The 16,201-nt window shown below is 37.2% G+C and overlaps 1 protein-coding gene across 1 annotated transcript; it reads right to left on the reverse strand.

Annotated features, from left to right (window-relative positions):
• Window positions 1-12,286: 12,286 nt before the first annotated feature.
• LOC124919419 (cytokinin dehydrogenase 6-like) lies at window positions 12,287-15,210 on the reverse strand. Its single transcript, XM_047459652.1, has 5 exons — window positions 14,248-15,210; window positions 13,895-14,022; window positions 13,542-13,802; window positions 12,860-13,122; window positions 12,287-12,781 (listed from the first exon to the last, which is right to left on the reverse strand). Exons 1-5 carry the CDS (start codon window positions 14,879-14,881, stop codon window positions 12,460-12,462), a joined length of 1,608 nt encoding a protein of 535 aa, XP_047315608.1. The 5' UTR covers window positions 14,882-15,210; the 3' UTR covers window positions 12,287-12,459.
• Between the last annotated feature and the right edge of the window lie 991 nt (window positions 15,211-16,201).

A 16,201-nucleotide genomic window follows, 5' to 3' on the forward strand; every position in this document is an offset into this window, starting at 1 on the left:
TCTATTAGACGTATGTGTCTAACCATGCAGGTTAAATAACCAAGACGAATGTTCCAAAGGAAGATTAAACTGCTAGAGTAGTTGTACGTCTAAGTAGTTGTGTTTCTCAAACCCCTAATCCTTAGAACGTATTCAGACCCCTGTCTTCATATCTGTTCAGTTATGTTTTAAACACTATGTTCCCCTCAATTTATGCACGTAATCACATCAATCAAGATCAATAAGACCTAAAATATTTCTAAAATGAGAAAACTTAGCTTCGGGCAGAGGCTTCGTGAAGATATCTGCCGTTTGTTGATCTGTGGTAACATATTCAAGGCGAATCTGCTTCTAATTGACGTGTTCTCAGATAAAATAATGCCTGATTTCAATATGCTTTGTCCGAGAATACAGAACTGGATTGTAGGTGATTGCGATAGCACTAGTGTTGTCGTACAAAATTGGAGACTCTTCAGCTTCAATCCCATAGTCCCTGAGTTATTGTTGAATCCACAAGAGCTGAGAGCAACAGCTACCAGCTGCAAGATACTATACTTTAGCTGTAGACATGGCAACTGATGTATGCTTCTTGCTGAACCATGAGATTAAACGATCTCCAAAGAACTGGAAAGTTCCACTCGTGCTTTTTCTATCAATTTTGCACCCTGCATAATCTGCATATGAGAAACTGGTAAAATTGAAACTGGAATCCTTCAGATACCACAGTCCCACATTTTGAGTTCCCTTTAAGTATTTAAGAATACGTTTAGCAGCAGTAAAGTGAGAAAGTTTAGGATTAGCCTGAAATCTGCCACAAACTCCCACGGCAAACTGAATGTCTAGCCTACTAGCAATCACATATAGTAAGGATCCGATGAGTCCTCTATATGCTGTTACATCGACACTTTGGCCACCTTCATCTTTATCCAGTTTACTAGAGGAGCTCATTGGAGTAGCTGCAGCAGAACAGTTCTCCACACCAAACTTCTTCAGCAACTCTTTGGTGTATTTGGCCTGATTGATGAGTGTCCCATTTTCTAACTGACGGACTTGAAGCCCAAGGAAAAATTTCAATTCTCCCATCATTCTCATTTCAAATTTGTCCTGCATCAACTTAGAAAACTTCTCACACAATTTAGGATTAGTTGAACCAAAAATAATGTCATCAACATATATTTGAACAAGTAGAATGTGAGAGTCTTTAATGAATCTAAACAAGGTTTTATCCACAGTTCCAATAACAAAATCATGATCAAACAAAAATTCAGTTAAAGTGTCATACCAAGCTCTAGGAGCTTGTTTCAGACCATACAATGCTTTATCAAACTTATAAACATGATTAGGTAACACATGATCTACAAATCCAGGAGGTTGCTCAACATATACTTCTTTACTCAGTTTCCCATTTAAAAATGCACTTTTCACATCCATTTGAAAAACTTTAAAGTTCTTAAATGATGTATATGCTAGGAAGATTCTGATTGCCTCAAGTCTTGCTACAAGTGAAAAAGACTCATCAAAGTCGATACCTTCCTCCTGTCTGTATCCTTGAGCAACTAAACGAGCTTTGTTTCTAATGACTAAACCATCTTCACTAAGCTTGTTTCTAAAGACCCATCTTGTTCCTTTAACTGACTTATTAGTTGGTCTAGGAGTAAGATGCCACACCTTATTTCTCACAAATTGGTTTAACTCCTCCCGTATAGCATTGAACCAATATGGATCAAGTACAGCTTCACCAATTTTCTTGGGTTCAATCTGAGAAATAAATGCAGAATTGGCCATTTCATCCATTAGTTGACGTCTTGTCCTTCGAGGAGAGAAGGGAATTCCGATCATCAATTCTGGTGGATGATTTCTGTTCCATCTGAAGTTGGATCCAAGGGGGTTGCTCATCTGACCGAGTGACTCCGCGACGTCTAAACTCTCAACATCTTGTTGAACAGGAGTTTGTACGTCTGGTTGAACCTCAACCGGATCAGCCACTGGTTCAGACAAGGTAATCCGCTTGTTCAGAGTTTCTTCTTCTTCACTCACAGACTCAAGACTTGTCGTTTTTAGTCTGTCAGCAAGATCAATGGGTTCAATAGATTTGCTCTCAACATGCTCATCAAAAACTACATGGAGGGATTCCTCAATTGTCTGTGTTCTTTTGTTGTATATTTTGTAAGCTTTGCTTACTGACGAATATCCTAACATGAATCCCTCATCTACTTTAGCATCAAAAGCGGTCAGATAAACCTTTCCATTGTTATGAATAAAACATTTACACCCAAATATCTTAAAATAAGAAACTTTGGGAATTCTCCCATAATACAGTTCATAGGGAGTTTTATCAAAACGTTTGTTGATTATTGACCTATTTTGTGTATAACAAGCAATGCTTATGGCTTCCGCCCAGAACCTCTAAGGCACGTCTGATTCAGCTAGCATATATCTCGCTACTTCCTTCAGAGTCCTCACTCTTCTCTCAGCAATGTCGTTTTGTTGTAGAGTTCTAGCACTAGACAACTCGTGCCTAATTCCAGTTTCCTCGAGATAAGATGATAGGTATCTGTTAATGAACTCAGTTCCTTGATCACTTCTAATGTATGCAATATTCAAAGATTTCTGATTCTGAATTCTTTTAAATATTCTAATCAAGTTTTCAGCAGTTTTATCCTTTGATGGCAAAATGCAACCCATGTAAATCGAGAAAAATCATCAATAACAATTAGAGCAAATCTCATTCCTCCTAAACTCTTTACAGAAATTAGACCAAACAGATCCATATGTAACAGTTCTAGGCAACGGCTGAATTGAGATTTCCCTTTACTTTTGAACGATGATCTGCCATCAAACAGTCCATAAGCTTGTCGTTTTTTGAGTTTTACTTTTTGCAGGACATGTTAGGGTCATTGCTGTCAAATCATAGACCGGATCTAGATCCAGCAGGTTTTAACATACTAATCTGATGTTTGACAGCATCTCCGGACCTTGTCCATGCACTGACAACATAGTTTAACCTCTTATTTTTAGATGAAAGAATTTGAATCTGTTCTCTAAGCATCTCATTCTCAGATGAGATCTCTGCTATGTTTTCGTCAACAATATTTGATTCAGATTCTTTGTTAAAAGAAAGAACAATTGATTCATATTTTACTTTAATTTCGTAAAAGGAGTCAGTTAACTTTTTGTACTCAATAGCCATTTCATTAAGTGCATTAGTTAACTTCTCGTTTGTAAATTCTGGGGTAGAGACATCATTTACCTTGGACTGGTCATCTGCCATAAAAAATGTAACAACTTTAGTCTCTCTTTCAGCAGGAGACTCCTCTGAGTCGCTGTCAGCCCATTTCGATTTGTTTTCAACACACATGAAAACTTTCTGATCCTTCTTTACTTGAACGTTTCTACCATAGATCTGAGTAAGCTTATCCCATATTTTTTTAGCAGAGGAACATGTCTTGATTTCATAGAACACGTTCATGTTGATCGACTGATACAGAATGTTCCTAGTAAAATTATCCAGGTTGTTGGTCATCTTGTCTTCAGTAGTCCACTCACTTCTTGGCTTCGAAATCTTTATGGGGTCATCAGTAATGACGCTCCACATATCACAATAAAGGGCAGCCAAGTGAGCTTGCATTCTCATCATCCAGTATTCACAGTTATCTCTTGACAGAATAGGGATCTCATTGATGATTGACATGATTCAGGATCTTTGAGCTTGAGAATAGAATCAGAGCTCTGATACCAATTGATAGGATCGGCTTAATCAATAGAGACGGGGGTCTGGCGATTGATGAAAGCTTATGAAAAAAGGTTTGAAAGAAATCTTGTTATGGATTTGATTCACTTTCTATTCTACGCAAACCCTTATAAACACTTGAAACAGAATCAAGTGCGGAAATGTTTACTTAGGTTTGAAGCTTAAGATGAAAAATGAGAAGATGACAGAAAAGAACAATACAACAGTTTGTTTATGGATGTTCGGAGCAAACTCTCCTATGTCACCCCTTCTTCCAACCACCTGAAAGATTCACTATAATATGATTTGAATCAAATACAGTTTGCACACACTTAGCTCACTGTTGAACAGAACACACTCTGTTCAACTTACAAGATAAAGAATATCAATCAGCTAAAGAATTCTTTGATTCTAACTCTCTCTTGATTAACACACAGTACAATCAGGAAAGAAGCTCACAATATGAATATTCAAAAGCTTGATTTCTCAGTAATTTCAGTAAGCAAGACGATCGAGCGATTATCCGTTGTCCTTAGGAATATTTAAATATGCACAAGTACCAACGGTCGAATCTTTAGAATGATACAAGTCACTCTTCTATTGGAACGCCTCCATAGTACACAGTAGACTTTGAATACAGGATCGTGGTCGTACACAACAGGTAGTGCGCCGAATATTCTTTAGAGATTTATTTGCAAAACAAATAATGGGAAAGATATTCGCTTACGTGTCATTGGTTGATTGGTTGCATCGGGTTGTCGTAATAATCTTCACTAGAAAGTGGAGCAGGAGTAGCGTACAGTTGTAGCACGTGGGTAGGCGGGTGCTAGCTTCAAGCAATCCATTAGACTTACACGTCTAACTTTCACAATCCATTGGACTTGTACGTCTAACTCCACGAGTTAGACTGCATGTCTAATTACGAGTACATTAGACTGCACGTCTAACTCCACGAGTTAGACTGCACGTCTAATTACGAGTCCATTAAACTGCACGTCTAACTCCACGAGTTAGACTGCACATCTAATTACGGATTCATTAGACTGCAGGTCTAACTCCACGAGTTAGATTGCACGTCTAATTAAGGATTCATTAGACTGCACGTCTAATTACGAGTCCATTAGAATGCACGTCTAACTCCACGAGTTAGACTGCACGTCTAATAACGGATTCATTAGACTGCACGTCTAACTCCACGAGTTAGACTGCACGTCTAACTCCACGAGTTAGACTGCACCTCTAACTCCACGAGTTAGACTACACATCTAATTCCTCTAGTTAGACTGCACGTCTAACACCGCTTAGTTAGACTACACGTCTAACTTCGCTAGTTAGACTACACGTCTAACACCATGCATCTAATACCAAATCGGTCTAATGAACCTCATTAGAACCAAGTCTTATGAAACCTGACTTTGATACACCTGCATCAATGACAGTTAGACGCATATATAGTCCATTCATTATTTCATCATCAAAATTCCAATAGTCAAACTATTTCAACACTTAGTCAAAATAATTTGACCCAACAGAATCTTTCGGGTTGCATCATGAAGATCTTCTCCTCCAAGTTCCTATGAAGGAATGTCGTCTTCATGTCCATTTACTCGAGTTCCAAGTTAATCTGATTCACTAGAGTGAGCAACACACGAATTGACGTGTGCTTCTCTATCGGGGAGTAGATATCGTTAAAGTCAACCCCTTCGCATTGTGTGAAACCCTTGACGACCAATCTCGCCTTAAACCTTGGCTTTTACTACAATCTACACCTTCTTTGCACTTGAACACCCACTTTGAACCAACCACCCATTGATTCTTGAGTTTTTCCATCAATTTTCATGTCTCGTTTTTGTCAAGCGATGTCATTTCCTAGGCCATAACACGCTTCCATTCGATTCTCTCCTTATTCTCAATCGCTTCTCTAAATGATATTGTCTTTAAATCTTGTACCTCATCTACCACAAGGAATGCAAAGGCCACCAATTTGGAGTAGCCAAATCTCTCTAGAGCTCGGGTTGTCATGCGGTTTTATCTCGCGCTAACTAGTAGGAGCTAAAGTTCTCTTCTGGATCTATACCTTCCTCCTCTACCTGACCTCCTGTTTCATCCTCTTCACTACCCTCCCCCGTGTCTATCGATTCTTTAGTAATCTCACATAGTAACTCCATCTCAAATTCAGTCAACCTTCTAGAGACTTTGTCAGCTTCAACTAACTGTGTTGCTCCTTAATAGGACTCAGTTTTCCTAAAGACCACGTCACAACTAATGATACACTTGGTTGTCTCCCTGTCCTTATTCCATCCCTTTACTCCCTCATGGTATCCAATGAACATACACTCCTTTGCTCTTGGATTAAGCTTTCTATCACGTTGGTGCATGTACGTCACACACCCAAATACCCTTAAGTTGTCGAGATTTGGTGGAACGCCATTCCAAACTTCTTCCGGTGTCTTGCATTCCAATGTCATCGATGGAGAACGATTGATAAGATAATCCACAGTGTTAACCACCTCACCCAAAAACCGCTTCGGTACACCAGCCTCACATAACATACAATGGACACGCTCAAGTAGTGTTCTAATCATTCGCCCTACTAAGCTATTTTTTGCGGTGTCTTTTAGACGTTTTTATGACGAACCATTCATTATTCCTTGATAAACTGTTTGAACCCTCGCCTAGATATTCCAAAACCGTTATTTGTTTAGAGCTTTTTAACCTTCTTCCCGATCTGAGTCTTTACCATCTTTTTTCACTCATTGAACTTAGAAAATACATCATCCATGTGCTTCCAGATGTATACCAAAACCTTGCACGAACAATCATTAATGAAGGCGATAAAGTACCAACCTCCAACTGGAGTGGCAATCCTCAATATAAAATAAAGACTGACATCTAAGGATCCCCCAATATAACAGAGAACCCACTTCGTCGCCTCCCAATGTTCTTTCCCCGACTTCACTATAAAAGACTAACAAGACTGACCACGTGAGCAAGATTGAATCGCATACATACCATGGCAAACATTAGGCTCCCTACGACACTTGCATATTGGGTGTTTGTCATTCTCACCTTTTCCTCCTCGGTACTCGGTGATATCTTTGAGTAGAGCTTGAAATGAGTAGCTAATGACTTTTAAACCTCCTTTGCGTTAGACATCCCGAACTTGGCAACCACTTTTCGAAGGTAGTCGCTTTGAGACACGAATATAGAGTCGTTCTCCCAATCCCGTTCAATCATCATCCCCAAAATTTTCTTTATTGGTACCATATACTTCATCTAGAATTCACTCCCTAGAAAATTCTTGACCTTGCAAACCTTTTCCTTGTTTCCCGATGCTATCAACATATCATCCACATATAACAATAAGAAGACCTCACAATCATCAATCTACTTGTCATAGACACAACTATCGAAATTTCTTCTCAGGAAATCGTTATGAACCATGAACTCATCAACGCGCAAATACCATTGTCTTGGGGATTATTTCAAACCATAAAGAGAGTGTTTAAGGAGACATACCTTGTCTTCATCACCAGGTTTGACGAATCCCTCGGGTTACATCATGAAGATCTTCTCCTCCAAGTTCCCATGAAGGAATGTCATCTTCATGTCCATTTACTCGAGTTCCAAGTCAATCTGATTCACTAGAGTGAGCAACACATGAATGTACGTGTGTTTCACTATCGGGGAGTAAATATCGCTAAAGTCAACCCCTTCGCATTGTGTGAAACCCTTGACAACCAATTTCGCCTTAAACCTTGGCTTTTACTACCATTTACACCTTCTTTGCACTTGAACACCCACTTTGAACCAACCAACCATTAATTCTTGAGTTTGTCCATCAATTCTCATGTCTCGTTTTTGTCAAGCGATGTCATTTCCTAGGCCATAACACGCTTCCATTCGATTCTCTCCTTATTCTCAATCGCTTCTCTAAATGATATTGGCTTTAAATCTTGTACCTCATCTACCACAAGGAATACAAAGTCCGCCAAATTGGAGTAGCCAAATCTCTCTAGAGCTCGGGTTGTCATGCGGTTTTTATCTCGCGCTAACTAGTATGAGCTAAAGTTCTCTTTTGGATTTATACCTTCCTCCTCTACCTGACCTCCTATTTCATCATCTTCACTATCCTCCCCTGTGTCTACTGATTCTTTAGTAATCTCACATAGTAAATCCATCTCAAATTCAGTCATCTCTTTAACGACTTTGTCAGCTTCAACTAACTGTGTTGCTTCCTAATAGGACTCGGTTTCCCTAAAGACCACGTCACAACTAATGATACACTTGGTTGTCTCCCTGTCCTTATTCCATCCATTTACTCCCTCATGGTATCCAATGAACATACACTCCTTTGCTCTTGGATTAAGCTTTCTATCTCGTTGGTGCATGTACGTCACACACCCAAATACCTTTAAGTTGTTGAGATTTGGAGGAACGCCATTCCAAACTTCTTCCGGTTTCTTGCATTCCAATTTCATCGATGGAGAACGATTGATAATATAATCCACAGTGTTAACCACCTCACCCAAAAACCGCTTCGGTACACCAGCCTCACATAACATACAATGGACACGCTCAAGTAACGTTCTAATCATTCGTCGTACTAAGCTATTTTTGCGGTGTCTTTCATACGGTTTTATGACGAACCATCCCTTATTCCTTGATAAACTAATTGAATCCTCGCCTAGATATTCAAAAACCGTTATCTGGTTAGAGCTTTTTAACCTTCTTCCCGATCTGAGTCTCTACCATTTTTTTTCACTCATTGACTTAGCAAATACATCATCCATGTGCTTCCAGATGTATACCCAAACCTTGCACGAACAATCATTAATGTAGGCGATAAAGTACCAACCTCCAACTGGAGTTGCAATCCTCACTGCCCCCCCCCCCCAAGTCTAAGTGAATCTTCTGAGTCACCTCAACTGACCACTCAAACATCACCCTCATAACTTTACCGTATATGTAGTTGTCACAAAACTCTAAACCATCAAGTTTCTCCTTACCAAAATAGCCTCTCTTACTCAACTCCTTCAAACCCATTTCACTCACGTACCCTAATCTCTTATGTCATATACTCGCGGCGATACATCTCGAGGCTCCACCACTACCGCCATATCACCAACCAAGGTGCTACCTTGAAAGATGTAAAAACTCTTCTCTCGCATGCCTCTCATTACCATTAACGACCCATTTATGAACCTCAATACATTCTTCTCACCCTTTCATGCAAAACCAAGTTGGTCTAGTGAGCCGAGAGAGATTAAATTCCTCCGAAGGTCCATGACATGTCGTACATCCTTCAATACCCTCTCGATTCCATCATGCGTCTACAAACGCACTAGTCTGCATCACCCTAAAAGACTTGTTGTTACTTAACAAAACCTCTCCCACCAAAATCTTCTCAAAAGTCTCGAATAAACTCTCGTTATGTGTCATATGGAATGAACACCCATAATCCAACGCTTGTCGGACTAATTAGTGGAGACAACGAGAACGTCTACACTTTCGTATCCATTCTCGACCTCTAGAACAACCGCCGCTTCTCTCTTCTCTTCTTCCCGTCGTTACTCAAATCTAGACAATCTCGCTTAAATTGTCCCTCCTTGTCATAATTGTAGCACTTGATAGATTTCTTCTCGAGAGATTTCGAATGCCTCTTCTTCTTGCTTTTATTGTCTCTCCTCTCAGTTCTCCCACGAACCAAGAGTCCATCTTCACTTACATTGATCTCTTCATTCTTCTTCTTCTATTCATTCGATCTCAATGCACTCATCACATCATTGAGGATAAACTCCTCCCTCCCATGCTCGAGTATGTCTACAAACGACTCAAACGACTTCAGTAAAGAATTCAAAAGTATCAGCGCTTAATCTTCATCCTTGTATTTCTCCCAGATTTTTCTAAATCAAGGAGAATCTTAACATAATCATCAAGATACGTTTTTAAGTCATTCCCCTCAACCATTCTAAACTTGAAGAATCTATACTTGATGTAGATTCGAGATGACAATGTCTTAGTCATATACAAAGACTCCAACTGAAGTCACACTTATGTTGTCGTCATGACACTAACAACCTCTTACAACACCTTATCACTAAGATGAAGAATCAAGGTGTTATAGGCCATTTCTAACACCTCCATATTTTTCTTCGCGTTCATCAAAGTCGGAAATTGGGATTCCCCCTCAAGTGCTTGAACAACTCTCATGTTTCCTAACTATGCCCTTATCTTCATTTTCCACAACCCAAAGTCCTTCGTCCCATCGAAGTTCTCGATATTAACCCTAGAAGTCGACCACATCTCAAATCTTCAAAATAATTGACCGAATCAAGAAAAAAAACTCACCAAAAAAAAAATCGCGACCGCCTTAGCCTAACTTGGCTCTGATACTAGTTTGTGATGAAAATTATCACCCTAAGAATGAAAATAGAATAATGGCAACCGTAGTGAAATGCATAACAATAGCGTAAAAGTAAGAAAGAACGAAATAACGACACAAAAATCTTACTCAGGTTTGGACCAACAATGTCCTACATCCCGCTTTCGGATAAGCAATTCAAACTCTAACTCTCTCCGTTTGTTCAAGGTTTTAGTCTTACACCCTCTTCTCGTTTACAATGTATATATATATATATATATATATATATATATATATATATATATATATATATATATATATATAAACTTTTAAAATTCATAATTAGGATAAAGATCGTGTGATATCTTTGATATCTCCACCATGATATGATATCGTGGCAATTTAGTTGACATTTCTATAATAATATGATTTTATTGACATCTTCACCATGATTTCATGCATTTTTGAATAAATAAATAATCGCACATATCTTCCTTTCTCCTTTTATACCTAACATTGAGGCACACCAAGTTGGGCCTCAAAACCCTAGGCCCAATTCTACATAGATGTATAACTCTTTGTTCTTATCTTATCTAGTAGTTAGTAACGGTTAATAGTTGTTATTATCTTATCTTATATAGTAGTTAGTAATAATTACTAGTAAGTTTATTACAATTTATTTAACTTTTTAAATGTAAGATAATGCCTATATATAACCCTTTATTCCTTTAATAAAAATGGTCCGTTTTCTTTTACAAATTTCTCTTCTATAAGTCTTTAACTTAATTTTACACAAAGGACGTCAACATAAATAACCACACAAACATACTATAAATTTATAAAACATAAAAAGAAAGGAAAAAAAAAGAGACACTTGTATGAATTGAGATGACTATTTTTTTTCATTAGTCATATCAATTCAATTGATTGAAGTTTTTTTTTAAGAGTGTAGAGTTAATTTATACAAATCTGATACATTATTGATAGTATAAACTATGTTCAATATTTTTTAGAAAAAAAAGGAACTTTCTAAATATTATGACAATTCCACTTAAATATAAATAAATTAGTGACTATTGATCCCTTGAAAACTACTCCAAGAGACCTCATTATAATTATATTTCTCAAAACTTTGCTATTGATATTGTCCATTTTGAAGTTTGATGGGGAGCACTATAATTGTGTTAAAACATTCCTTTATTTTCCCTCCAAATATTAACCGCTTCTCCCGCCTACCTTTCTTATAACCTTTACAACTCCTCCCCTCTCTTTTGCAAAAATTGCATTTGTTCATCTCTCTCCTCGTAATTGGCACTCGCTCAAAGCTTGAATATATGTATCTTGCTTCTGATATCCGCTTATTGATCACACTGATTGACATTTTCAAGGTATTAATCTCGTATTCCTCTTTCGTTTTGGCTTAGATTAATCGTAGTCTATTAAATTGTTTCCAAATTTACCTACGCTTGATCTCGATCTAGAATCTCAAAATTCACCTGTTCTCAAATTCTCTATAAGCTAATGTGTTATTTTCAACTCCGAGAAATCTGAACAAATAAACATAATCGATTGAATCTGGTATGATCTTTTAACTGACCGGATCTTCTCTTCTCTAGATTTTTTAACCTAAAAATTTGATCATTGTCTTACACGGAAAATCGCATGTATCCTTGTTTTTTCTCGCGATTCAAAGAAGCAATGTACATGTAAGTTTGTCCTGTTTCTCCATTTTTCTTTAGTTGATGTAGAGTACTTGATTACATGCGTCTCTTGTAAGCTAATTCTTGCTTGATTCTCCTCTGGGAGAACCCAGACATCTATAAAATCTTCTGTAATTTGCGTCTCTGCCTACAAATCTGAAAAAAGTACTGACATACTTTTTGTGAAGTTGATCGATCAGTTCTTAATTATAGCTATTATACATGATTAGCATTGATTTCTGGGTTGAAATCATCCCTGCAGGTGCTTCTACTTGTAGTTAGATATGTGAAAATTGGATATAGTGCTCCAGTTTTTAGTTTATTTCACATTAATGGTTTTTTTCTTCCGGGAAACAGTTGATGCTAATTTTGTCAAAGAATCTGGATAAAAATATTTGAAATCAAATGGATATTATTTAAGCTTCTTAGGATTGAAGTGTAGATATTGTAAACTAAAACATTGACTAGCCTAGTAAACACAGAATGTTGCCAAGAAATTTCAATAGCTGCAGAGGATCCAATCTATATATATATATATATATACTTATGTATATATACTTACAGTTGCTGAATGATGCCACTAATATTGATTAGTTCTCATTGTCAAGCATGCTTAAGAGTTTTTACTCTTTTCTTCTTTTTTTTTTTACTTCTTTTTACATCATTAGATAAGTACTTAGTCTATGTTATAAGGCAGATGTTAACTTTTGAAATATGTTATGTCCTGGTGCAAGGATAGCTAAAGGGTCATAAGCTGATTTCCTTTGTACAAATGTTTCCCATCGTGACCCAAAGTGGGTCTGCCACTCTTCCTGTGTTTTGTAGTGAGGAAGGTATTGCTTTACTTCTAATTTCTGTGCTTCACAGAAAGAAAGAATCCTTTTATTCTGAGATAGAATATGCTGCAATCCATCATTTCCTGTGGAATGTGGAACTGCTGAGGAAAGGAATGCCACCAAGTAAAACACATTTTCTTCCGGAAGAACAATTGATGTTCTGTTGTCCCACCTAGAAGCAAAATTCAAATAAGTCAACTGATACAGACAAAAGAAAGTATGTTATATGACATACTAAAATGAACTTTACTTTGATTTGTTTACTGGATAAATAAGAATTGGTCCGTTGCTTGTATCTTTCAAAATCTTTCCAAAAACTCCATCTGCAAAATCATATATTTTGCTTCTTGGAACAAGAAGATTGAGCCATGGATGTGGGACATCCCACAAGCCTTTTGATCTTAGTTTCATCTCAGATACATGAACCCTATCCAGGAATTCTGTATATAGGACTTCTGTCTGGAAAAGTGTGGATGAAATATAGTGTAACTGAGATAATAAGTTCTCTATTTCCTGCACCAAAGAAATCAAGGTGTTAGAATTAGTACTTTTGCAATCACATAGGAGTATAGAGCTTATTTTAAAAAAAATTGATTTATTTGGGTAAATGACTAAAATATCCTCTATGTTTACTATTGTGAAAAAGTGGGTTATTTGGGTATAAGCCTAGAAAAGGAAAGAGGGTATTTGTTATTAGTTGATGAGAAGATGAATAATAAAAATGGTGGGTTATTTGACAATTATTCAAATAACCCAATCCGAAACAAGGCCTAAAATGTAATAATAAAAAAGAAAAAAAAGAATATTATTTTAGTTGATTATTTTAATGATATGATTGAGAATATGATTATTGATGGGATAAGGAATCCAAACAATCCTTCATCAAACAAGGCCTTAAATATAAAATCTTCTTTGCTTTGAATGGCCTTTACCTTGCTTAGTTTTTCAGTCCTGTCTGGGATAAAATGTTTTGCCAATTCAAGGCAATAAAGGATCTTTCCATCTGATTTAAACTGACTTGCTTGTACTGGGTCTTGTGGGTTGAAAGATGTTCTCCAATTATTGAGTAGACCTGTCCTGTTTATTATCACGAACCCTTCTATATAGTCAAATGTATTCTCTGCAGAGATTAAATATTCTTGGTCTCTGGTGAATATTGAGAAGTCAGAGTATAGAACTCTTATCCATTTAACCTGTTCCCATGCAAATAGAGTTTTAAGTACACAAACTCTACTCCTATAAAAGCTTGAGGTTAGATTTTGAGTAAAAAATAAAATATTTTTACCGTTTTTGGTGCTGATTCTAGAGAAATTCTAGCTTTTGTGATTATGCCAAATTGTCCAAGTCCTCCAAGAACACTATGGAAGAGGTCAGCGTTCTCACTCTCCGAACAATTCATCACCTCCCCCTTTCCTGCAGATAAAATTTAAGATTAAATAACGATGAAGAAAAATGGCAACTCACTTTTCCCATTTCTGTTCAGCAGAAACTTAAATGGGACAAACTTATCTCAACGTCACGTGTCTTTTCTTATGACCTTTTTCTCCCCTCATTTTATGCATGCATAAACTTTTTTAATGTGTGTTTTTGGTTGTTTGTTTGTTTTGAATTCGATTCTGTGTTTTTTATTAAACAAACCTGTTATAACCTCAAGCTTATGGACGTTGCTGATCTGAGGGCCATGCTTAAACGCCTGCCCACTAATACCTGCATTGGACAAAGTACCTCCAACGGTTAAATGTAGGTAATCTGTCCATGATTTTGGCGCTAACCCATATTTCATGGTTTTATGCAGGATATCAATCCACAATTCTCCCCCAGAGACATCAACATATGGGTTTTTCCCAGTGTAGACTCGCATTTCCTGTCTCAATGATTCCATATTGATCACAAGTCCATGTTGGGTTTGTGCTTGGCCTTGAAGTGAATGTCCATGGCCTCTAGCAGCAACAGTCAGCCTCGAAGAAGCACCAATCTGCCAAATATGTCCAACTGTTGAGGCAATATCGGAAACTGACTTGGGATTTAAAACAGCCAAAGGAAGATATTGGTACTGATTCCCGAAATCTCTAGCTGCGTGATGGATTTCATCGAAACTTAAATGGCCTTCAAGTGGGATTGTTCTGAAAGACAGAGGTACTATTATGGGAAGAGAAAAGATGGACTTAATTGTTATACAGCTGAAGAACAAGATAATGAGGCTTCTTATGACATGAAATGTGGTGTATCCTCTGAGGAAACCTAGAGGTTGGTAATAATAATAATAATTCATTTCTCTCTTCACTTTGAGCGAAAACTAAAATAGAGGCATGGAACTGAATGGGTTTAGGGAATTTAAAGAAATGAATTTGAGTGGGATAGTCAACCTATATTGAGTGGGAAGACTGCGTATGACGACTGCTTAAATGGGTGGAAGAGTTTTGGGATTTTTCCTCTTAGTTCTTTTATATTGGACACTTTTTTAATTTATTTATCACATATGCCAAGTTGATAGGGAAACTCTCATGAAAAAAAGATTTATCAAATCTTGGCTACTTTTTTTGTCTCACACTCCCATCCATATTCCCAACCCCACCATTTCCCCTTAGAGACATACAAGCATGTTTGAACTAAAAGGAAAAAAATCATTAGATTTTTCTTTAGTTTTACCCATCTTGAGGATAATTTTGAATAAAGTCCATGGTTTTCTTGTTTGCCTCCATTGGAGGGTAAGACAATAGTTATTGTTAACTTTTATTTAGATGATTTGATAACTATATTCTTTGAATACATTGTTGTCTAAAAAGCAGGCACTACAAATCTATTTTAAGATCGGATGAGAAAGACTGGCAGACCAATCTTGATTCGCTTCTGCGTGCAGACCTTTCCTGGGTCCACTTGACACGTGAAATATGAAGGAAAATTCTGTTTACTTGGGACTTTTGGGAGAAGATCTCTACGATCGACTATGATGGGGGACCCTTTTGGTCCAGTTCTATGTGGAACAACTCAAATCAACTCAGCTTAAGAGTTGACATGAAGATAAACATGGGAAGAATCACTCTTGGTTAGTTTCCCTGCCTTTCTCCCTTATCCTTAACTGCTATATGATAACACAGGAGCTGAGAAATTGAATTGAACTGATGCCCGCTTAGAATTGGTAAGTTTTTTTGAAAAATCATTTTTTTGCTTTTGTTCTGCATTTTTTCCTTTGATTTTGTTTACCAAACTTAGCTGTAACTAGCAATAATTTTCTTTCACAACCATTTCATACCCATGTCCCTTTCTCTCCCTTCACCTAATTTATTTCGGCCAAATTAATGAAACCTTTGGGAGCCACATAGAAGCTGGGTGTGTTTTCTAGTCGACAACAATGCATGATGGTCTTAGGAAGGTCCCCCACTAGCATCACCATCGGCTGTTGTAAAATATTAAGAGTAATAATAATTACTTTATGTAGATTTGGCACTGAGTCTAGAATGTTTCTCAAGTAGTAGTAGTAGAGATAACCTAGTTTGGAAGATACGTTTTTTACTTTCACATCAAAACTTAAATTCTATAACAAAGTTGCTTTCAAACAGACTAGTTAATTGTATGTGACAAAAATATCCAC

This window comes from Impatiens glandulifera, chromosome 1, assembly GCF_907164915.1.
Source record: "Impatiens glandulifera chromosome 1, dImpGla2.1, whole genome shotgun sequence".
Lineage (NCBI taxonomy): Eukaryota > Viridiplantae > Streptophyta > Magnoliopsida > Ericales > Balsaminaceae > Impatiens > Impatiens glandulifera.